Consider the following 22,508-nt stretch of genomic DNA (forward strand, 5'->3'; position numbering starts at 1 on the left):
AAATAATAAAAAAAACGAAAATATGACGGAGGAAGTGCCTGCAAGAGGAAGTATTTTAGGAAGTAAGTGAATGTGAAACCCAAAAAACTAAACACCAAGTACAAAAAAGGAAAACAATGGAAAAAATAGTAACGGTGATGCGAACAACCTCATACCATTTTGAAATTCGTAGTGAAATACAAAAGATAGAAGAAAAGACTTATTTTTGGATTGAATAATTTCAGAGAGTTTATTAAAAGAAATTATAATGGAATTTCATAATTTCGCCGCGGTTGTAACGTCTTAATAACATGACAAATGTCATAATACACGTGCGACCTTTTCCAAATATTTAAAGGTCATTAGAAGAAGTACAGGAGGGGAAACCAATAAGAAATCAGTAAAAGTATACACGCACAATCCACCATAACAACAAAAACAACACCCCACGCACACTTATCCTTTATCCTGTAGGACTTTCGGGACAACAAGGCGTATGCTTTTTGCAATCATAATCAAGTTATGTGTCTTCTTCATTTTCGTTCATGGGTGTGTAGGTGGTTGCTTGGACACTTCGGGTTTTTTATTGTATTTTCTACAAAGGTCATTTAGATGTCAACAGAGGATTCCGGCTGATCTTTTTAATTTAACTGTCAATCATTCATGAAATTCATTGAATTCGTTTTGCATAATTTGTTATGTGTAATGTTTTTGTTGTTGATGTTAAAAATGGTTAAAATATGTTATAGCCCATTTTGTTGAATACATTTAGAATACCAGCAGAATGGCGAATCGAATTGCTAATTGAAATGCACGGATACGTTGCAGTATCTACTGAATGCATATGGCCCAAATAATCGTATGGAATACATATTTGTTTATTTTATTCAATTTTTGTTTATTTCCATATGCGTTTTTTTAGCAATAAAACAGTGAAGCAAAAAAGTGTTACTTTTGTAAATTAAAAAAAAAAATAATGGCCATTTGGGCGGAATCGGGTTTATATTGAAAAAACTCGATTCTAAAATAAATATAATGAAAAGCTAGTCAACGAAATTTGTATGATTTCCGAACATACGTATGTAGGTATGTCAACAATGATATGTTTGGAATAAAAATATCCGAAGCAAAGAAGAAAACAGGATAAATCTTGACGATTTTTGAACATATGTAAATAGATTAATTCTTCATAAAAATATCCTTCAGTCACCCTCCGCCATATGAAAAATTTTAACCGTAACTTTTGGTACTCTGGCAAGAAATTTTTCTTCAGAATAATCGGAAAAAAAATTCAATCTCAAAAATTTTGTTTTTTGGAAACCATCCCAAGATTTTGTTAACCCAGTGTGTTTCAATTGTCAATTCCTTTGCATATACGTCAAATAAATCCTCATAAAGTAGGTTAACCCAGTAAAAAGTTCTAATGTACAAGGAGTTTTATATCCATAAATATAAATGGATATACATTTCAATTTTACTGATTTCTGCCCTACTAGAGTAGTTTTGACTTACCTGCACAAACAACATTCGCAAATATTTCTGTGCAGGAAAGTCAAATTTGCATTAAAAAAATAGTACTTTTGTCTGGTTTGCGGCGATGTATAATAAATTAAGACTGTTTTTAAATTGATATTACCAGTGCAGCTAAATGGGGAAAATATTCTGTTAAAAGTCAACGATGACCAGATAAATATCATCCAACAGCGACCATAAACATTAATTAATCATCACCCGATAGCGTATTCCATATATCGCAATCTAACCTCATTATTAAGGCCCAATGACCCAGATGGCGATGGTATACAGGCTACTCTACAATAACTCTTGGATTTTTTGGCATAAATCTTGATCCTGAGATGTTATTCGGAAGGGCCATAGCTTAAATATCCAATTGAAGAGGCTATATTTAAAATTTCAGGTTATCACAGGATAACAGGCTTAATTGTAGACAATGGCTGAAATTTGAAGTTCTGGGAAGGAAAATTACCTTCTTGCAATAGATTTTAAAAAAGTAAAAACGATGTTTTTTGTACCCCCAAAATATCTAAAATTAATGAAGACTGCTAGGAGAAATCTCATGTTATGATTGGACTTTGAAATTTATAACAAATTGAATGTCAATGCTCCATTTACAAAAAATCGGAGGAAAATATATATGGAAGCTATGTCTAAATCTGAACCGAATCCAACAAAACTTCGCATACATCAATCTGGACCTAATTTAGTACTCTGTGCAAAAATTTGTTTCAATCGGACAAATATTGGCAGTATGGTGCTACATTTACATTAAATCGGACGAAAATATATATGGAAGATATATCTAAATCTGAACCTTTTCCAGCGACACTTCGCATACATAAATTTGGACCTAATTCAGTACGCTATGCAAAATTTTGTGCAATCGGTCTAAATTTGACTCTTTGGTGCTCCATTTACATAAAATCGGACGAAACTATATATGGGTGCTATATCTAAATCTGAACCGATTCCAACAAAACTTCGCTACATCAATCTGGACCTAATTCAGTACCCTGTGTAAAACTTTGTCTCAATCGGAACAATATTGGGATTTTGGTGCACCATTTACATAAAATCGGATGAAACTATATATGGGAGCTATATCTGAACCGTTTTTTCCAATTTCAATAGGGTTTGTCCTTGGGCCAAATTACACTCAAATCGGATAATAAATGCGACCTGTAATTTCTTCACAAAAATACATGGTCGTTTGGACGGACATGCATAGATTAGCTCAGAAGTGATTCTATGGATATTCTCAAAAGGAACCATAGGTCTATCTCGATTCCTTTTGCTGTTACAAACATATGCACAAAGACATAATACCCTGTACCATAGTGTGGTGAAGGGTATAATTAAGCCAATTTTGTTTTGTCCAAGATCCCCAAAATTCAGATTATTGCGGGTACCGTTATAAGGGGGCTACCCTGAAATTTGGGTCAATGTTAATATTTTTTGTGAGAATACAAAAATACCAAATTATATCCAATTCGGTTGAAAAACGTATCGAAAATCCACAAAATTCCAAAAATTGTGGTGTATCCTTTTATGGGGGCTACTCTGAAACTTGGCTCAATATTAATACTTTTTGGATGTGAGATTTGACATCCAATTAGAATGAAAAATGTCAAATTGCAGCCGATTTGGTTGAAAGACGTGTTAAAAATCCCCAAAATATTTAATATTGGGGGGTACCGTTATATGGGGGCTACCCTGAAATTTGAGTCAATATTAATAATTCTTAGTATGGAGATGCTCCATACAGTGAGAACCCAATATTCCGAATTACAGCGAATATATAGGAGCTACTCGGAAACTTAGGTCAATATTATTTGAATGTAAGATTTGACACACAATGCGAGTAAAAATATCAAATTACAACTAATTCGATGAATATTCAAGGTGTTGCAAACGAAATGACAAATTTAATATACACTTCACCTTATGGTATAAAAATAAAACGCCTACAACCACAACATTATTAATGTGTGTTGGCATTTTGGTTCGTCGAAGACAAAAAAGCGTCTGAAGCCTGATAGAATATTTTCAAGCCAGGTCTATTTTATGGCATAGACAGCCTCAATATAAGGATCCACATGGTTTTTATAAATTAAAAGACTATAAACTCAATTGTTTAACAGATTCTCAATATAAGGATCCAACATGATTTTATGAATTTAAAGGTCAAAGCCTCATTTTCCAACGAAACGATTCTATTTTATGCATTTTGAAGGTCATGGCCGGAATTTTCGCCCAACTTTTCTTTCTTTTTTCTCATCTTGTTCTCTTCCTTTTAATTATTCTGTATTTGTACACCCTTCATATTTTCCTCTGCACCAGAGCTTGGTTACATTTCATGACGTTTTCTCAGATTTATAAAAGGGGCTCCTATATGTAGTTAATTATTAATTACGATATATGCCGACTTCAACTAGAAATTCCGTTCGAGTTAATATAAAAACACTTGCGGTTAACCACAAGGCTATTTCGGGCAGAATAAACGAACATATTTTTTTATATAAAATTGATTATTTTCACAGACATGTAATGATTACTATATATTTCTTTAATTTTGTCTAGGTCCATATGCGACCATGTTCCAGAAAACCAGACATGAGTTTATTTTTAAAAACATTATAATAACATTTGTAATTGTGTTTCTAGGTTAAATATACATATATACATATGTTATCTTTATTTTGGACTATACTGTCCACGCGAATCATTATGACCATTTGTTGATAAATCATGTGTTCTCCACTACCTAGGGTAGTGATGCCCAGACCTTTTATCTCCACATATTTTGTTATCGCAGGGATTAATTTGCTTTGTTTGATTGAATACCACCAACCTTAACAATAATTTCATTAAGGCACTCTAATCGAATATGATAAATATTTTTTTAATGTGATACGGAAGTAATGTTATTGAAAGGTGGTCCGACATAAAAACCAAACATGCACCTGTTGTACTCATGTTGGGGGGTAATAATTTTTTCTAAATGTGGAATAACATTTTTACTAAATATTTAAAAGAAATTGGTCGAGTTTTAAAATTTATTATATGATATTATTAATATAGTTCCATATTAGACATATCCCCTTTAATTCACATATCTATAATTTCCAAACATTTTCAATCTCCAGGGGTGGTTTGATTTACAATAATATGTAGATGTGATTGTTAGCTGAAAAAAATCATAACTAAGCACGTGCTAATAAATTTCCTAAATAAATATATTTTTCAAAAAAAAATTATTAAGAATTTTTGGATGTTTGCCAACAAAATGGGAAATGTGTATTTGTGATCAAATGATCTCAAAATTATATGGAGGAAAGTGTCACGAAAGTGAAACAAAATTAACGAACTTTTTAAGGAAGATCCAGAATATTATTAATGTCATTTTCAGTGTCATTAAAAAGTCTGCAAACATATTTTAATATTTTTTTATTAGAATATTTTATATTAGTTGACATAATAAGACGAATGTCTACTACAAGTACCCCATTCTTTCGAAAAAAAATCCTTCAAGTAATCTTAGAAGGTCACTAAAATCAAACGTTCAAAGAAAAAATATATATAGAACAAATTAAATTTTCAAATGAGAGGTCGGAGGAGGTACTATTTGGTACTATCGGATGATGAGAAAGAAAATAAAATGCAATTAAAACCCCAAAGAATTACTCTTTAAAATACAGAAAAGCGGAGGGTACTAGCGTATTTGTGCTAAATCATTCTTAACTGCCTTGTGACAGAACTTTCGGTCCATAAGCAGAGCTTAAAAAATATTTCCAGGCGTCGGTCTTTTGCGCAGTTTTTCGAATATGAAATACCATGTTCGGCAATGTTGTTTTCCACTTCATCTTTCCACCTGATTCGTGGCCTTCCATTTCTGCGTGAGCCATCAGCTGGTTCGCTTTTATATGCCTTTTGACCTGGAGCATCTTCTTCCATTCTCACAACATGACCTAGCCAACAGCAGCTCGGTAAGTCTGACAATGCCGATGTACGAGAATTGATGGTACATACAATTATTGAGTAAACGAACATACCTAATATCTGTAAGATCTATTGTGAAAAGGAATATATATTAGCTGATTGGTTTGAAGAACCTGGATGTTAATCCTCAAAATAATAATTTTGTAGATATTAAAATAGGTCACTACCGTCAATGACGTGAACATCTATCAAATGAATCACAGCGAGAGGCATCAATAGGTTGGCAGATATAAGGTAGATAGTCAATCTTTTGCTCCCAAATATAAAATAAATTAAATTCCCTCATTCACCACTTCTGTCCAATATTTAAAGGTACTTCACATTCGAATGCCACAAAAACATCTCAATTTTATAATGAACAAAAAAAATCGACAAATCCACAATTATCGTAAAAAACAAAATAATTAATTATATGTTTTTTATTACCGGAAACAAGTGTAGCATATCGGTATAGCATGTAAACTATCTGATTTGTCACATCACCCCAAAATAGCTTTCAATTTTAAAATAGAATATAATATAATATTACTTTAGATGTTTAGATGTTTATTATTACATCCTGAACAATAAACAGGTGTCACTTATTTTGTATATATTTTTTGTCCAATATAAAATAAATATTTGAATGGAAATCTTTTAATGACAGAGCATTTGATAGGGGTTTCCAAATTTAATTATGCAGCCATATTCTGTACATCATTTCACCGTGAATGTGTTCGCTCTTCTCTTTAATGTTATTCTGAACCAGAACTCGCAGCGAATTTTTTTCGCATTTTTACTTCCCCTTATTTTGAATCAAATTCGAAAGCGAAGTAATTCACTTTGGGGAAAAATTAGTTATTTTGGATTACAGGGAGTGGGGAATGGGATGACATTTTGTGCGCATTGTTTCGCTAATAAATTTAAAAGGAGCTGAATACAAAAATGTACGTATTAAATATTTTTATGACAAATATTTACACAATATTTATTCTATGACGATTTTGAATATACTGAATATCCAAATTTGCCATGTGAGCCGCCTAACAGTGAAAACTCAAAAAAAAAAAAAAAAAATATAAAAAACCAATAATAAAAATTCCAAAAAATATTTTTTTCTTTCAAATTTATCGTGTACATTATTTGAAGGACGAAATAATTGGTCACTTTTAGAATTTAAGGAGATAAAGCATCGAAATTAAATAAAAAAAGCACTTCAAATATGCGGTACCGTCTATAGTACATATCAGTAGTGGGTAAAGCGTCTTTACATGTATATATTGTAAATAATTAGCCTCCTCCCTAACCCCTGTAAATATTCCTTGCCTCTAATTCCCTTATGTCCTTTTTCCCCAACAAACCAAGCCAAAATGTCCCATTACAATACCTCATAAACCAAATACTACACACTTAATGGTCAAAACATACTTGCAATAGTATTTGCCCATCCCTCTGAATGTCATATTTCCTTACATTTCAATAAAGGAAACACCTTTTATCAATCAGATATAAATTCCTCTACAAAAAGAGTTCAAATGGAATTCACAATTCGTGTATAAAACAATAGCTGAACGTGTAAATCCTGAAAGTCATTTAAAGGACTGTCATTAGATTTTATGGGGGTGAGGAGACACATAACCCAACCCTTTGGCATGATATTAATGGTTTAATTCGCTTCTAATTTTTATGTTTCTTTTTTCTTTTTATTCTCCTTTACAGAATGTGTGCCGGCTCGTTATGTCTTGGCGGTGTTGGGTTCAATTGGTATGGCCATTGTTTATGGCCTGAAAGTAAATCTTAGTGTTGCCATGGTGGCTATGTTAAATCATACAGCGGTGGGACATGGTTCACATGGTGGTGGACAAACATTATCCAATTTAACCGACCAACAAAGTGATGTGGAAATTTGCTCACCACCTGGTGGAGTTGATGCCAATGCCACGGCCACAACTGCAGCGGTAATTATAAATGAAATATTTTTCATTTAAGACATTTTATTAAAGTTTTTGTTTCTTTTTTAGGACGGTCCATTTGTATGGAGTGAACCCTTGCAGGGCACCCTTCTCAGCTGTTACTTCTGGGGTTATTTGGTCTCACAAATACCCGGTGCTCGAATTGCTGAAAATTTCTCCGCCAAATGGGTGATGTTGTTCTCGGTGGGCATTAATGTTGTGTGCACCCTCTTGACCCCCGTTTTAACGGAGCTTCATTATGCCGGTCTTATTGCTATGCGCGTCTTGGAGGGTGTTGGTGGTGGTGCCACTTTCCCAGCTATGCATTGTATGATTGCTGCCTGGGCTCCACCAAATGAACGTTCAGTCATGTCGACCATTATCTATGTGGGAACATCATTCGGCACTGCAATCTCTATTCTATTGGCCGGTGTGCTCTCTGCCGGTTTGGGTTGGGAATCCGTTTTCTATGTTATGGGTGGCCTTAGCTGCGTTTGGATGCTGCTCTGGACTATTTTGGTGCAGGATAATCCCAATAAACAAAGATTCATTAGCCCCGAAGAGAGGCAAATGATTACATCGTCATTGGGCAGTGATCAGCAACACGGTGCCAAGGAAGAACATCCACCAGTGCCATGGAAGAAAGTGTTTACCTCGGTGCCATTCTGGGCAATTTTGGTGGCTCATTGCTGCAACAACTGGGGCTGGTACATGTTCCTGATTGAAATTCCATTCTACATGAAACAGGTGTTGGCCTTCAATGTCTCCAGTAATGCTGTGGCCAGTGCTCTGCCCTATTTCCCCATGTTGATTTTCAGTATGATTTTGGGCAAATCCTTGGATAGTCTTAAGGCCAAACGTAAGTGTTTATCTTCTGTATAAAATTCTTAAAATATTAAAAATTATTTTGGTTTTTATTTGCAGAAAAAATCAACACCACAATTGCCCGTAAAACTGCCACCAGCATCTGTACCATCATTCCTGGTATTTGCTTGTTGATCCTCTGCTATATTGGCTGCAAACACACTGCTGCTGTGGTGGTCATGACCGTGGGCATTGTTGCCATGGGTGGCATGTTCTCCGGCTTCCTTTCAAATCACATTGATATTGCTCCCAATTATGCTGGTACCTTGGTGGCTTTGACTAACACCGTGGCCACGTTGCCTGGTATTATTGTACCACTGTTTGTGGGTTATATTACCAAGGGAAATGTAAGTCATAAATACTACATACATATTTGAAAAAAAAAAATAATAATATAATTTAATTTTTTTCTATATAGCAAAACATTGGAGCCTGGCGTATTATATTCTTTGTAACCATTGCCCTGTTCTCCATTGAATTTGTGATTTACACCATTTTTGGTTCGGGTGAAGAACAACCCTGGAATAAGACAGCACAAAAAACAAATGACCCTGAAAAGCCCGCCGTCACCGATGAAAGTACACCATTGAATGGTGGAAAACCATCGAATGGCACAACAGCTTAAATGCATGGACCCCAACCAGGATGAAATTTGTTGATGTTATATTCTATCATGACAACATATACAAGTTACTCAGCTTAATTGTAAAAAAAGAAAACGAAAAAATGAGATTCTTAAAGTATTTTATGGACAATTTATTTTTTTATACTATCCAAACAAAATGCTGTTAACTAAGGTTAGGCCTAGTATACTACCTCCAATATTAATTTATATATATGTAATTATATTTACAACATAAAAGGAAAATAGATAAAAAACCTGCCGCCTTCGTACTTAAAAAAGAAAACAACACAAACAAATCAAAAACCAAATGAGTCTAATTTTAAATATATGTACTTATTTTAAGTTCTATTAAATATAAATAAATGTAAAATAAACAAAAATATAACCCTACAAACTTTCTCGCAATAATACAAGGTAGGGTGTATCGAGGAGCCTAGTCCCCTGGAATATGCTAGTGATCAGAATAGGACTACAAATGAAATGACCGTTAAATAACAGGTCGTGTTTTCTGTAACCTAACCTAAGATATGAAAATTTGTACTATAAGTGTACGAAACGTACTAAATTTTATCGGATAGCTAGAATCTTGTTCATAGGTATGGATGGGGTTGGGCTGAAATAAAACTTGTTTGGTACTATGTACCAAATTACTAAATTTGGTACCGTCATTATTGGCTGAGCGAAAAGACTGGAATTTTAAGATCAAGTTTCCGATAATTGATATAAGACATAGCTTATGTTAATCAAAAGATACTCTAATGGCAACATTTTCAAGCAAACCCAGTAAATATATATTTGAGGGGCGTGAATTGTGTAGTCACAGATGAAGGAAACATCCCAACAGCCACATAACACCCTTCTGGATTGTACAAGGGCAGTTCGGAAAGTTTTTAGCCTTGCACAAAAAGCGCGGTATAAACAGAAAACAGTTGAATGTTTTAAAACGTCCATCTCTGTTATGAACACATGTTACATTTTGTTTTTATCTGGCAACTTTTTCATATAGAAACAGTACACAAAAGACACATCCACAGATTTTTACAATTGAAAAGTTTGAATTAAGTGTTTTCATTGTAAAAAACGATATTTTATCTCCGCAAATTCTTAAACTGGCCAATTATTTTATGATATGGTGGAGCATGCATCGGTATTAATAGGATTTCCAATTGCATTTTATTTCTTGTTCTTGAGTTAATATCGTGATAGAATATGTATTATGAATATATTTTTCATAAAAATATTTAATACATATATTTTTGAAGTCAGCTCTTTAAATTTATTACCAAAAAATTTCGCACAAAATGTCATCACATTCTCCCACTCCCTGTAATCCAGAATAACTAATTTTTCCCCAAAGCGGATTTTTTGCTTTCGAACTTGATTCAGAATAAGGAGAAAGTGAAAATGCGAAAAAAAACCCGCTGCGATTTCTGGTTCAGTATAACTTTATAGGGAAGAGCGAACAAATTCACTGCGAATTGAAGTCCAGAATAAGGCTTTATTCTTTTATTTATTTATTCCAAAAACTATAATTTGAAGCCATTAAGGCCAATTTCAATTTAATTTCTAACTATACTACTCTATGTAACTACTTTTCAGAACTCTAATTTTCCCGCCCTCAAATAGCCATTACTTTACGATACTTCATCGACTAAACACTTCATTAAACATCAATAATATGGCTACGCCTCGCACACACACGCACACTCATGACACAGCTGACTAACGGCCTAAGCACAATCAAAACAAACAACAGCTGTTCCCATCTCAGAGAGCATGCATGCATTTGTTATAAAACGCTAAACTAAACATAAAATTTATTTGAAATAGAAAACACCGGATTTTGGAAAATGTTAAAAGCCCGCAATCTACTTCTGGTGCCACACCGATGGAAAGGTGGCAAAACCCGATGGTCAATACAACAGAAAAAGAAAAACAACACCGACCGAGCATTGGAAAATTTCGATGATTTCTATGGTTCTGTATTTGGGGTACGATGGAGAAATATAAGAGCGGCATTGTTGACTGAAAACAAATACATTGCCATGGTTAATAATTTTGGAGACAATGAGAAGACCTGCAGTCGTATGGAAATGGATGGTGTGTTGATGAAATCTGGATTTTGACCAAGTGCTAGCTATTAACAATTCTAAAGAAAAGTCCATTGGAATAGTGGAGTAGACTGGATGCGGAAGCTCCGGCTTAAGTCAGTTTAAAGTCTGGGCGCGGATTTTTACCATATGTAGTGATTGACACCCTAATATACTAATATACTTTTTTTCTTGAGGAAATCTTTTTTTCCGGAGTTATTGGCCTACAAAGTTCCGCACGGGCCCTTCTATTTTCTCATAAAAATAGAAGGGTCAAGGACTAGCTATGGTAAACCTTTCAAAACGATCCACGACCTGGCTCTTAAATAGACTTCTTCCCCTATTTTAATCTAACGATCTGAATAGAGCTTCTAAATTAATCTTGCTCTTGCTTCAAATGTAGATTTCTTATTTTTCACCAGAAACATTCCCTATTCGTTTGTTTTACATTACCAATTACATTTCTTAATTAAGTGATATATTTTTTTCTCTTCTTCAGGAGCAATAAATGTCAAAGCTTTGGTTGAATTGGCCAAGGAAAGGCAAAGTGGAACACAACAGCTGGACAATAATAGAAATCAAAATTCTCAAGTCGAAAATAAAATGGATGCCTTTGCAAAGAAACAAAAAGATAAAGAAATACATTCGCTGTACCCTGAAAATGCTCTGGAAATACAAGTACCAGAAACCCTCGAATACAACTCAACAGCAGCGGCCTCAGAATCAGAATCTTCTGCGGAACAAAACAAAGAAACGCCCCTAAGAAATATAACACAAGCTTCTGTCAGCATTGATCATTCACGTATTGTAGATCCGGATCATGGTACCGGGGCTCTATATGATTTTATACCCGCCTCAAGTATCAAAGGCATGGAAGATTGGATACCCGAATCAGATCATTATAAATACTATCAAACCAATGCCGATTTTCCATTACAATTTGAATTGGAACAAGATTTTGTATTTCCCGAAAATCTAGCCTTGTATACATATGAAATGGGAAATTGTTCTGAGTTTCGGCCACCAAATAAATGTTTAACAGGTAGCTGGCATATTTTTTATTGAGAAACAAAAATTGAAATTTTTGAACTTACCACTTTTGGATATCTTCCTTGCAGGTGTCTTGTCCCATTATCTCATGGATGGTGCTTCAATTCTACCACCTCTATTGTTAAATGTCAAACCCGGGGAACGGGTCCTAGATGCCTGTGCAGCTCCGGGAGGAAAATCACTGCTAATGCTTCAAACTTTATATCCCGAACAATTGGTGTGTAATGATGTTATGGAATCGCGTGTTAATCGTATACGTAAAGTTATGAAGGAGTATTTGTTTGATTTTGATGAACGTTGGCTGGGCCAACAACGTCTGGTATTGAATCAATGTGATGCCCGCAATCTGGATGATTATGGTAGTTATGATAAGATATTAGTGGATGTGCCATGTACAAATGATCGACATTCTCTAATGGAAAATGATAATAACATTTTCAAGCCAACACGTGTCAAAGAAAGGCTTAGAATACCCGAGCTGCAGGCAGGCATATTGGCAAATTGTTTACGCCTTCTAAAGCCAGGTGGTAGTTTAATGTATTCCACCTGTTCACTGTCACCGGTACAAAATGATGGTGTTGTCCACATGGCCTTGCAGAAGGCCTTCAACGAAGACGGCCTCACATTTGTGGTTAAAGATTTAAGTTATATAACACAGCTGTTTAGTGATATTTATCGTTTTGAATATCCAAAAAGTCTTAAATATGGACAAATGGTTTTGCCATATTTGCCAGCAAATTTTGGACCAATGTATTTTAGTAAAATCACAAGAACTGAATAAAACTTCAATTGTTAATTAAAAAGAGTGTTGAGAGTGATGAGTTTGAATTTACACTTTCTTCTTTTTCTTGGGTTTGGGTGGCAAGGGACCAGGTACTTTGAAGACAGTACTGGAAATGAAAAAAAAATTAAATTATTACTTTACACGATTTATTTAGAAAATAAATATGGTATGTTATCGTATTCAAGAATCTACTAATTTTTAATACCATAAAAATGTTTTCTTTACGATATCGGAAAAATAGTAAAAATTAGATTCTTGCAGTACAGAAACAAACCAATAGATATGAGATTAGAACATCAGTCGGGATTTTCGTGGTAGCATAATTCAAAAGGTTTACATTATACCCCAAAAATCAACTCTCTCCACAAAGAAATAAATGCTGGATAAAATTTTAGCATTCAAAAAATTTTGTCTTTAGATAATTGTTTTTAGCAATGGTTTAATTATCAGATATCTAAGCGTTAAAGCTTCAAATGTAACAGCTACCGAAATAACTGACAACTCAAACCAACACACCTTGTTGAAAAGCGCCATATTTAGAACAAAGTTCAGAACTACCCTTGGCCACTACAGTTCACTACAAATCGAGCAGTGTTCCTGAAGCAATAGTCAAATATAACACTTCTTTTTTGAAAACCATATATATGAGGGTTCTGAAGTATCCTATATAAATATTCCACTACAATCCCGGCTATTTCTAATCTAAACAAATGTCAAAAATACTTACTGGCATGTGGTACATATGGGACTAAATTTACAGAATACTGAAAGAGGACAGTAAATTAATTCAGCAATTTGTAGATATAATCATGATTATCATCCCAACTTACTTGATAAACACACCGAACAAACATAACCAATATCAATCATTTCCCGATGACAAAAACATGCAGCTCTATAATCGACTTTTGTGGGTGGCGGCAAAACAAGCATTTGTCTTGTTTTAGGATCTGGCAGAAATACCCATAACAAATACTGTAATAAACCATCCAGCTGGGTTAGACGTAAATATTGACCACCAGTAATGTCACAACCCTGTTGCAGCAAACTTAAGGACTTATCCAGGGCACAAACATCAATAACAATGCCGAGCTTTTGTGCGGTAAAGAAAACATTCATATAGGTCATATATTGGGAAGCACATTCATTGCTACCCGTCAATACCAATATGCGGGAATTAATTTTCACACCAGGTTGGGCATTTCGTTGCATCTGTAATAATTAAGATAAATACTTAAATACCTTAAAAATCTAAATACTTCTTAACCACATTTTACCCTGGCCACATAACACAAAGCCATTGACATACTTCCCGCCAAAAGACTCTCATTGGGTTGGGTTATTTTCGGGGCATTTGTAATGATATGACTGAGCCGTTGCTTTACGGTTTTCTCCACCAAACTGAAAACTTCATATTGACCATCAACTTGGCGAACTTCCAATTGCTTCACAGGCATGGGATACAGGAAATCTCTGAAAGCAAATGTTTTGATTTAAATAACCATTTAAAGTTTCGAATTTTTATAACTTACGTTGCATGATGATGACAGGATATCACGGCTAATTTATTTTGTGCCTTTTGCATTAGATGAGCATTTCCAAATGCCACTGTTGCATCCAAACATTGTGATAGATTGTCTGGATTTTGGCGCACTATACGTTGGGAGGGATTTGTGTCCAAAACAATAACCAATAGGCTAACGCTTCCACTATCTGGAAATACGTATTTAATTGTTATTATTAATGATTTATTTAATTAATTATTAAACAAACCATCATTTTCAGCAGCCGGCTTTTCCATTTTCCTCTCTATTCGCTTGCTTAACGTCGTCGTTCTGCCAAGACTCAAACGACGTCGGACGTGAAAAAATTGAAAAACGTTCCACCTGCCAACGAATGGGAGGCCTATAACAAGATAGTTGTGCCAGAACAGCTGTTGATGTTATAAGCTCTAAAAAGTTGCTATAATTTAATATATATGAAGATATTTGTTTTTCGCCTTTTAGGTGACCTATTGTACCATGGGTGACCTTATCCAATTGGCTTTGGTCCTCGTTTTAGCAAAACAATTTATGTTGATGTCAATCGCATCTGTTCCTCATCTTCCCTTTCAGCCTACACATCCCTAATACAGAACATTAACGATCGTTAGAACCCTAGCTGACTTTGATAAAAAAACAACAAATCTGTAACTTCTGGGCGTTTTTTCACACAGATAAATAGAAATATTTACAACTTTAAATACCATAAAAACATTCCTAAACCTCGCCAAATTTGAAAATGTTGGTTTTAGTTTTGGGCGATTTACACATACCCTATCGCTGCAGTAGTTTGCCAGCTAAATTTAAAAAGTTTGTATTACTTCCCCATCCCATCCCATACACTTCCTGCCTGATTGACTCAATATTGTTTTTACTTTTCAGACTACTTGTACCCGGTCGCATACATCATATTCTGGTTACTGGCAATCTATGCACCAAAGAGTCCCATGACTATCTGAAAACACTGGCCAATGATGTGCACATAGTACGTGGCGATTTTGATGATAATCTTTCATATCCCGAACAAAAAGTTGTTACCGTTGGCCAGTTTCGTATTGGTCTGTGTCATGGCCATCAAGTTGTTCCTCGCGGAGATCCCGAGGCTTTGGCATTGGTGCAACGTCAGCTCGACGTTGATATACTTATAACCGGGCATACGTACAAATTTGAAGCCTACGAACATGGTAATAAGTTTTACATTAATCCCGGTTCAGCCACTGGTGCTTTTAATCCGTTGGACACAAATGTAATACCATCATTTGTTCTCATGGACATACAAAGTTCAACTGTTGTAACATATGTCTATCAACTGATCGGCGATGAGGTTAAAGTTGAACGTATCGAATATAAGAAAATGTGAAATGACAACGAGGCGGAAGAGGAGGAGTTTGATGGGAGCAAAAAGGTTCGATGGTATAAGGAGTTTAAAGTATAACAAAATTAACGGAATAGATATGTTTTGTTTTTAACTGCTGCTCGCTCTGTATGACACGTTGTATAATACAGCATTTGGATATACAATTATGTATCTGTATGATGTGAATACGTTTATAATATACATATGTATTTAATAATTATAATAATAATAATTATAAATAGTATTTTTTAATAATAAAGTTCTAATATAGTTGCAAACTATGTAAAATAAAATTCGAGACTTTTTATTTGGTAAAGGGACTGTTCTCCTCCGATTACTTATCGGACTTCTGAAGTCATCCGAAGTATACATCTCGGATAATGTGAAGACGAATTAGAAATGACCGCCCACCTGTCTAGTACTCAAAACCACATTTCGTGAGTAGTAGCTGCGCAAAAAGAAAGCAGGCAGTTCAATCTTATGTTTCCTAGTAGCAACTAAGAAGAGAAAAGTCTTCCACCGGTAAGACAAAGGTCGAACACCAAAACGCAATGAGACGACAAATCATGAATCAACCTAAATGATCAATGAGTAATTATCATTGACAAAACTGATGCCGGCAGATCATTTTTCAGCGGACGAGGTCGCCATCAATACTTACAGTTTGTAAGGGAAACCTCCTATAATGGGATCAACGTCATAATCTGCGGCAATAAAAGTCTGCTGACTGTGAGCTGAAGGTCTTCTGAAAGATGAGCTGGAGGTATCCTTGGAAACCCCTTTTTTATTAATCCACGCCTATTGAGGTCCTTGAAAACCCCTTCTTTTATTAATCCACGCCTATTGAGGTCCTTGAAAACCCCTTCTTTTATTAATCCACGCCTTTTGATGTCCTTGAAAACCCCTTCTTTTATTAATCCACGCCTATTGAGGTCCTTGAAAACCCCTTCTTTTATTAATCCACGCCTATTGATGTCCTTGAAAACCCCTTCTTTTATTAATCCACGCCTATTGAGGTCCTTGAAAACCCCTTCTTTTATTAATCCACGCCTATTGAGGTCCTTGAAAACCCCTTCTTTTATTAATCCACGCCTATTGAGGTCCTTGAAAACCCCTTCTTGTATTAATCCACGCCTATTGAGGTCCTTGAAAACACCTTCTTTTATTAATCCACGCCTATTGAGGTCCTTGAAAACCCCTTCTTTTATTAATCCACGCCTATTGATGTCCTTGAAAATCCCTTCTTTTATTAATCCACGCCTATTGAGGTCCTTGAAAACCCCTTCTTTTATTAATCCACGCCTATTGATGTCCTTGAAAATCCCTTCTTTTATTAATCCACGCCTATTGAGGTCCTTGAAAACCCCTTCTTTTATTAATCCACGCCTATTGAGGTCCTTGAAAACCCCTTCTTTTATTAATCCACGCCTATTGATGTCCTTGAAAACCCATTCTTTTATTAATCCACGCCTATTGATGTCCTTGAAAACCCCTTTTATAAATACACGCCTATTGAGGTCCTTGAAACCCCCTTCTTTTATTAATCCACGCCTATTGAGGTCCTTGAAAACCACTTATTTTATAAATCCACGCCTATTGTGTGTTTTTAACATGTTTGGTACTCAAGAAAATCCTAAAGCGGCAACTCTATTATTCAACATCTGCACCCAATTGCAGCTCTTGCAGATCAATCTGCACAAAGATCTGTATAACAAAATATTTTGAGAAATCCCTAACGCAAATAATCGTCCATTGCGCGTCGTAGAACAAACTACTGGAAATGCTACAAAATATCTTTAACCGAGACACCGACCACTAGGAAGGCATGACACAATATCTCTGAACTATATGCTATCTAATATAATTATACAATGTAGGTATCCTCTATATAAACTATACTCACACAGATATCCGAAGAATATGTTAAAAATTTTAATCTTGACTTGTTCAAATATTTAATTGAAATTGAGCCTGTTACACAGTTTTTCCTTTGATGTAAAACATGAGAAGAATTCCCATGTATAATGTTTCGAATAAAATTTCTAACGCTTCGGAAAAAAGCTCAAAGTTTAAATTCCGAATTTATACTTTTGAGTTACTATTTTTATTTGCCAAAAAAATAATGAAAATTAAACAAAACAAAAATACAAATAAAATATATTATTTATATTAGAGTAAAAAAGAATTAAAATTTAATAATACAAGAAAATAAAGACTAAATAAATAATATAAAAAAAACAAAAAAAAATATTATTTAAAATTGGTTGAAATACTTAATGACTTTTCTTTTGGACCACAGTCGAAAGAACGGACAAAACTACAAAAGAGTTTATTGTGTGTTGTAGAACTTTTTGTTTCTTTAATTTTTTTATTTTATTATTATTATTAATTTTAGAATAAATATTTTTTTAAAAGATTTCTTGTTGCTATCAAAAGTGATTTGTTTGTTTTAGTATTTTATATTTCTTATGCAATAATAATGATTATATGTTTTAGCAAATGTTTTTTTATTTTGTTTTGATTTATTGGCAACTCTTCTGGTTTCAGAGACGTTAGTATAAATACGCCATCTTCTGGGTGATGAATATGATGTTGTTGTTTTTGTTTTCTTGGGGCATGGTGGTGGTGCACATGTGCAATAGATGCATAACTGGCAAATGACAGATGCGTGGATTGTTTAACCAAGGCTATCAACACAAACAGTCTTCAAGGTCTTGCCACTAATGGTGGTCTTAAACTGTTCAGGCAAAGGCAATTCCGTCTGAAAATAAAGGCATAATGTTAATAAATAGTTCATTGTAAAATAGAAATAATAGAACTTACATAATCTCCATTATCATCGACAGGCAACATAACATTCATTTCGGAAGATTTAGAGCTAACAATTTCAACGCCCAATGAATCCTTGGACAAATACATTTGACATCCATCGGTTTTATCAATCGAAATTGTAGGCACATTACCCAACACCTGCATCTGTACCGATTGACAGTTGACAAACTCCACGGAGGCCACAACCGAATCAAAGAGTAGAGAACATTTTTTGCAGGAATCAAAGACAATATTGTTTACTTTGCCCTTAACGGTCAATGTGGAACCTTCCGATCTGAACACATAGACAACATTGTTCATTTCAGCGTTCTCAACAATTAAATTGGGATTGTTCTTTTGATATTCAATCAACCATTTCTTGCCATCACGGGTGAATACTGGAGGTTTGGCCACCTCAACGACGGGGCCCTTAGAAGAAACCGAACCTAATTGAGTTGTGGGTGCTTTGAAGGGTGCTGGCCCGGTGCGTAGAGTGGGATTTTTGTGTGTCTGCATATCAGCAGTGACCTTTTTCAAATCTGTGGAAGTAACAAAAAAAATGTATAATTTTTAAAGATGTATATATATATATATATTTTTTTTTTTTTTTTTTGAAAAATAATCGTACTTTTGGTGATATTCTCTCCTTGATTGATTTCCGCAAACAAGGCGCTACGTTCATCTGCCGAACCACCCTCCAATGACATATTGGACATGTCAAATGTTGGTGGAGGTGGTGGGGGAGGACAACCACCCATGGGTGGTGGTGGTGGAACAGCACCCGATGCAGGTGCGGCACCCTTGCCAGACCATACTAAACCAGTAGTATGATTTTGTTTAATATATTGTTGCAATTCTGTTAGAGTTTGAACCCAAGCACGAGCCCATTCAACATGTGTGGCATCCTTTTCCTTCCATTCTTTCAATACACGATTGGTATAGAATTGACCGGCATCGTTCATTTCCTTGACATGGGGACCGGGTGTGGGAGACTGCAAACAAAATGAAATAATTCGGGGTTTGAAATTAATAACAACAAAATTGGAAAATATTACAAATTCAAAATGAATAATTTATAGGAACTGGTTTATATGAACTATACCAAAAACTGTGGAGGAAAAATGAATCATTATATGGAGGATAGGCCTAAATGCGGGCCGATTACAAAGATGACTGAAGCTAGAATGATTACAAATTTCAGCGAATTCAGCTGAAAAGCGTGCTCAATAACCCCAAAATATATGGGGGCTACCCGAAAGAATGGATCTATATTTATATTTTTTTGTGGAGAAATTTGCTACCCAATAAGAGCTCAAAGTACTAAATAACAACGAATTCGAGCTAAAAATCCGGTCAAAACCCTCCATAATACTTAAAATTGGAGATACCCTCATATGGGGGCTACCCGAAAAAATGGACCTACATTTTTAATTTTTTGTGTAGAGATTTTTTACCCAATAAGAACCAAATTTACACAATTTAATCAAATTCGGTTGAAAAACGCGCTCAAGAACCCCAAAATACTGAAAATTGGGGGTACCCTCACATGAAGCCTACCCGAAAAAATGGACCTATATTTATACATTTTGTGGAGAGATTCGCTACCCAATAAGAACTCAAAGTACTAAATTACAGCCAATTCGGGCGAAAAATGCGGTGAAACCACCCCAAAAACTGAAAAAGGGGGGGAGGTACCGTTATATGGGGGTTATATATTTATAATTTATAGTGGAGAAATTTGGTACCCAATAAGAACTCAATATACAAAATTTCAGTGGGTACCCTTATATGGGATGTATGCCTAAAAGTGGACCGATATAGCCCATCTTCGAACTTGACCTGCCTACAAACAAAAGAGGACTCTATGCTAAATTTTGGCGATCTATCTCAATTCGTTCAGAGGCTAGAATGATTATAACAGACAGAGGGACGAGCACTGCTAAATCGTCATAGAATTTTACGCCGATCAAGAATATATATACTTTATAGGGTCGAAAGTGATAATTTCGATGAGTTGCAAGCGGAAAACCAAAATTAATAATAGTTTTTTCTGGATAAAAAGAAGGATGAATTTTTTATTCTAGTTAGAGCCAGTTGATATAGACAAAAACTTCCTAATGGGAACATTTTCATAGATCTGAGACTTGATGAACGTCTGTGGTTGAGGATTCAGTCTTAACCAATTTTTTAGAGTTCTTTATAACCAAAGCCTATAAAAGCCTATATGTATGATTTCTTTAATATTTGTAGCAGCGACTTGGCCAGAGGAAATGAAATTTTTTCACAGTAAATTTATGTTTACAACAGCGATTTTTGTACTAGCGGGTCTCCCGAAATGTAATCCTGTTTACGTTCCTGATTTGTAGGATATTTTTCATAAAAAAGTTGTATTTTATATTTAACTTACCACACAAACCCAACCCAAAGCCGGGATACTTTCACTAATGGCTGACAAATGATTGAAGAATGGTGAGGCACGATTCTTTTCACGGAAATCCTGAATAGCTGTAATTTGATCTGATGTTGGTTTCAACAATTCCATTTGTTTGTTTTGATCGGGCTTGGAGCATTGTGTGGCCAAGGTGACATATTGCAATTGGGCACTAAAAAACCATAAACCAAAATTATAAAAGTTCTCAAATTGTTTAATAAATCAAAACAAAAAAAACTTACTCAAAAGCCTTTTTAACAAAATCAGCATGCTTGGCAACATCGCCGCCAATTTTGGCTGACAATGCCAAATATTGGCTCAATGGTCCATTGATAATATCCTGATAACCCAAAACACTCATGCTGAGTTCTAGTGGCGGCGGTGGTGGTGGCAGAGATGAGAAATCGTCTAATACCGTGGGTATATTTTCAAGGCTACCGTTGCGCTCCTGGTCCTGGTCCTCTTGTTGTTGTTGTTGACTATCACTATTACTGCTAAGGCTGTGACGTTCGTTAATGCGACTCAACGATTCTTCGATGCGTCCAATCCGCTGATTTAGTTTTTCCGTTTGTAAATCTACACTGGAATTGGTTTCCTCGGGAAGAGTGGCGACACACAACGACTCGGTTGTTGTTAAACTTGCACGCTTCTGTACAGTATCAAAGGTACGATTGGCAATATCTAATTCACGAGCACTTATAGAACGTTCTAGGCGTTCAACTAGCTTCTCCAAACGATTGACCAATGTCTCAAGATTTTCAGCAACTGAGGGTTTTAGCGAGGGATCACAATCTATTTTGAAGGAGGAGGAATAATAATATAATAAAATTAGTAAAATAAAGTATCATTTTGTTTGAAATAGAAAGGGAATGAAATTTGAAACATAATTTTATTGAAAACAATGTGCAGTTTGAAAAGATTGAACGGGGGAATATAACAATAATAAAACGCTTGATTTTTAAATGTGTGTGTTTGTTATAATACATGCTGGAATAATAAATACATATACAATATTATTATTGTAATTTAAATATATATATATATATTTGCGTATTTATATATAAATAAAAAATCTATAACGATATACAAAGTCTTAACATAATAAATATTCACATAATGTTTTAATAATAACGTTTATTCAGGAACATTTATTTTATATGAATTAAAATTTGTTTATATAAAATAAAACAAAGCAGGAAATGTATGAAAAATATATTTCGGTGTAAAGTACGAAAATACTGATCTTTAGGAGTTAATAAAATGAAAATTTATTTATAGACGATTTCACGGTATTTCAATAGCTTTCAATTTAGAACCTTTCCTTCTTTCCCGTTTTACAATTTACTAAAATATTTGAATTTATTACACAAATGGTGAAAATCTTTCAGCCAGCGAATGGCAAGACGAGAAGGGGGTCTTTATTGACGTGCTGAAATCAATCTTTATAGACGAGCTCAAGAACTGAAGGGAATATAGTCAGCCTTATTCTGGTTATCAATTCACCATGCCATGAAAAAAGGCAATAAGG

At 34.7% G+C, this 22,508-nt stretch overlaps 5 protein-coding genes across 5 annotated transcripts; 3 read left to right on the top strand and 2 right to left on the bottom strand.

Moving 5' to 3' along the window:
• LOC133335109 (putative inorganic phosphate cotransporter) lies at nucleotides 1-8,916 on the top strand. Its single transcript, XM_061543414.1, has 5 exons — nucleotides 1-62; nucleotides 7,195-7,433; nucleotides 7,497-8,286; nucleotides 8,352-8,638; nucleotides 8,710-8,916. The coding sequence occupies exons 1-5, from the start codon at nucleotides 23-25 to the stop codon at nucleotides 8,914-8,916; spliced, it is 1,563 nt and encodes a 520-aa protein (XP_061399398.1). The 5' UTR covers nucleotides 1-22.
• Nucleotides 8,917-10,760: 1,844 nt separating this feature from the next.
• LOC133335088 (5-methylcytosine rRNA methyltransferase NSUN4) lies at nucleotides 10,761-12,859 on the top strand. The gene is made up of 3 exons (XM_061543392.1): nucleotides 10,761-11,016; nucleotides 11,506-12,048; nucleotides 12,125-12,859. The coding sequence occupies exons 1-3, from the start codon at nucleotides 10,767-10,769 to the stop codon at nucleotides 12,835-12,837; spliced, it is 1,506 nt and encodes a 501-aa protein (XP_061399376.1). The 5' UTR covers nucleotides 10,761-10,766; the 3' UTR covers nucleotides 12,838-12,859.
• Nucleotides 12,728-14,641, bottom strand: LOC133335110 (general transcription factor IIH subunit 3). The gene is made up of 6 exons (XM_061543416.1): nucleotides 14,614-14,641; nucleotides 14,373-14,553; nucleotides 14,118-14,313; nucleotides 13,671-14,052; nucleotides 13,568-13,604; nucleotides 12,728-12,946 (listed from the first exon to the last, which is right to left on the bottom strand). Exons 1-6 carry the CDS (start codon nucleotides 14,639-14,641, stop codon nucleotides 12,886-12,888), a joined length of 885 nt encoding a protein of 294 aa, XP_061399400.1. The 3' UTR covers nucleotides 12,728-12,885.
• A 447-nt stretch (nucleotides 14,642-15,088) lies between these two features.
• On the top strand, nucleotides 15,089-15,756 carry LOC133335078 (vacuolar protein sorting-associated protein 29). The gene is made up of 2 exons (XM_061543383.1): nucleotides 15,089-15,191; nucleotides 15,264-15,756. Exons 1-2 carry the CDS (start codon nucleotides 15,121-15,123, stop codon nucleotides 15,739-15,741), a joined length of 549 nt encoding a protein of 182 aa, XP_061399367.1. The 5' UTR covers nucleotides 15,089-15,120; the 3' UTR covers nucleotides 15,742-15,756.
• Nucleotides 15,757-18,333: 2,577 nt separating this feature from the next.
• LOC133335090 (adenylyl cyclase-associated protein 1) lies at nucleotides 18,334-21,570 on the bottom strand. Its single transcript, XM_061543395.1, has 5 exons — nucleotides 21,223-21,570; nucleotides 20,957-21,152; nucleotides 19,178-19,541; nucleotides 18,562-19,088; nucleotides 18,334-18,499 (listed from the first exon to the last, which is right to left on the bottom strand). Exons 1-5 carry the CDS (start codon nucleotides 21,339-21,341, stop codon nucleotides 18,416-18,418), a joined length of 1,290 nt encoding a protein of 429 aa, XP_061399379.1. The 5' UTR covers nucleotides 21,342-21,570; the 3' UTR covers nucleotides 18,334-18,415.
• Between the last annotated feature and the right edge of the window lie 938 nt (nucleotides 21,571-22,508).

Source organism: Musca vetustissima, unplaced genomic scaffold (genome assembly GCF_032173495.1).
Source record: "Musca vetustissima isolate MV318-11 ecotype Yass unplaced genomic scaffold, APGP_CSIRO_Mvet_v1 utg14086, whole genome shotgun sequence".
Taxonomy (NCBI): Eukaryota; Metazoa; Arthropoda; class Insecta; order Diptera; family Muscidae; genus Musca; species Musca vetustissima.

What these genes read in the sequence shown, in the direction of transcription:
- LOC133335109 (XM_061543414.1), top strand. Translation starts at nt 23, where the DNA reads ATGACGGAGGAAGTGCCTGCAAGAGGAAGTATTTTAGGAA. An exon ending in AAGAGGAAGTATTTTAGGAA is followed by an intron (nt 63 to 7,194) that starts GTAAGTGAATGT and finishes TCTCCTTTACAG; the next exon opens with AATGTGTGCCGGCTCGTTAT. An exon ending in GGATAGTCTTAAGGCCAAAC is followed by an intron (nt 8,287 to 8,351) that starts GTAAGTGTTTAT and finishes TTTTATTTGCAG; the next exon opens with AAAAAATCAACACCACAATT.
- LOC133335110 (XM_061543416.1), bottom strand. Translation starts at nt 14,641, where the DNA reads ATGGAAAAGCCGGCTGCTGAAAATGATG. An exon ending in TCCTGTCATCATCATGCAAC is followed by an intron (nt 14,314 to 14,372) that starts GTAAGTTATAAA and finishes ATTTGCTTTCAG; the next exon opens with AGATTTCCTGTATCCCATGC. An exon ending in CCCATATGTACCACATGCCA is followed by an intron (nt 12,947 to 13,567) that starts GTAAGTATTTTT and finishes TTTCATTTCCAG; the next exon opens with TACTGTCTTCAAAGTACCTG.
- LOC133335090 (XM_061543395.1), bottom strand. Translation starts at nt 21,341, where the DNA reads ATGAGTGTTTTGGGTTATCAGGATATTATCAATGGACCATTGAGCCAA. An exon ending in TTTGTTAAAAAGGCTTTTGA is followed by an intron (nt 21,153 to 21,222) that starts GTAAGTTTTTTT and finishes ATGGTTTTTTAG; the next exon opens with TGCCCAATTGCAATATGTCA. An exon ending in TCGATGATAATGGAGATTAT is followed by an intron (nt 18,500 to 18,561) that starts GTAAGTTCTATT and finishes CTTTATTTTCAG; the next exon opens with ACGGAATTGCCTTTGCCTGA.
- LOC133335088 (XM_061543392.1), top strand. Translation starts at nt 10,767, where the DNA reads ATGTTAAAAGCCCGCAATCTACTTCTGGTGCCACACCGATGGAAAGGT. An exon ending in CAGTCGTATGGAAATGGATG is followed by an intron (nt 11,017 to 11,505) that starts GTGTGTTGATGA and finishes TCTCTTCTTCAG; the next exon opens with GAGCAATAAATGTCAAAGCT. An exon ending in ACCAAATAAATGTTTAACAG is followed by an intron (nt 12,049 to 12,124) that starts GTAGCTGGCATA and finishes TCTTCCTTGCAG; the next exon opens with GTGTCTTGTCCCATTATCTC.
- LOC133335078 (XM_061543383.1), top strand. Translation starts at nt 15,121, where the DNA reads ATGTTGGTTTTAGTTTTGGGCGATTTACACATACCCTATCGCTGCAGT. An exon ending in TTGCCAGCTAAATTTAAAAA is followed by an intron (nt 15,192 to 15,263) that starts GTTTGTATTACT and finishes TTTACTTTTCAG; the next exon opens with ACTACTTGTACCCGGTCGCA.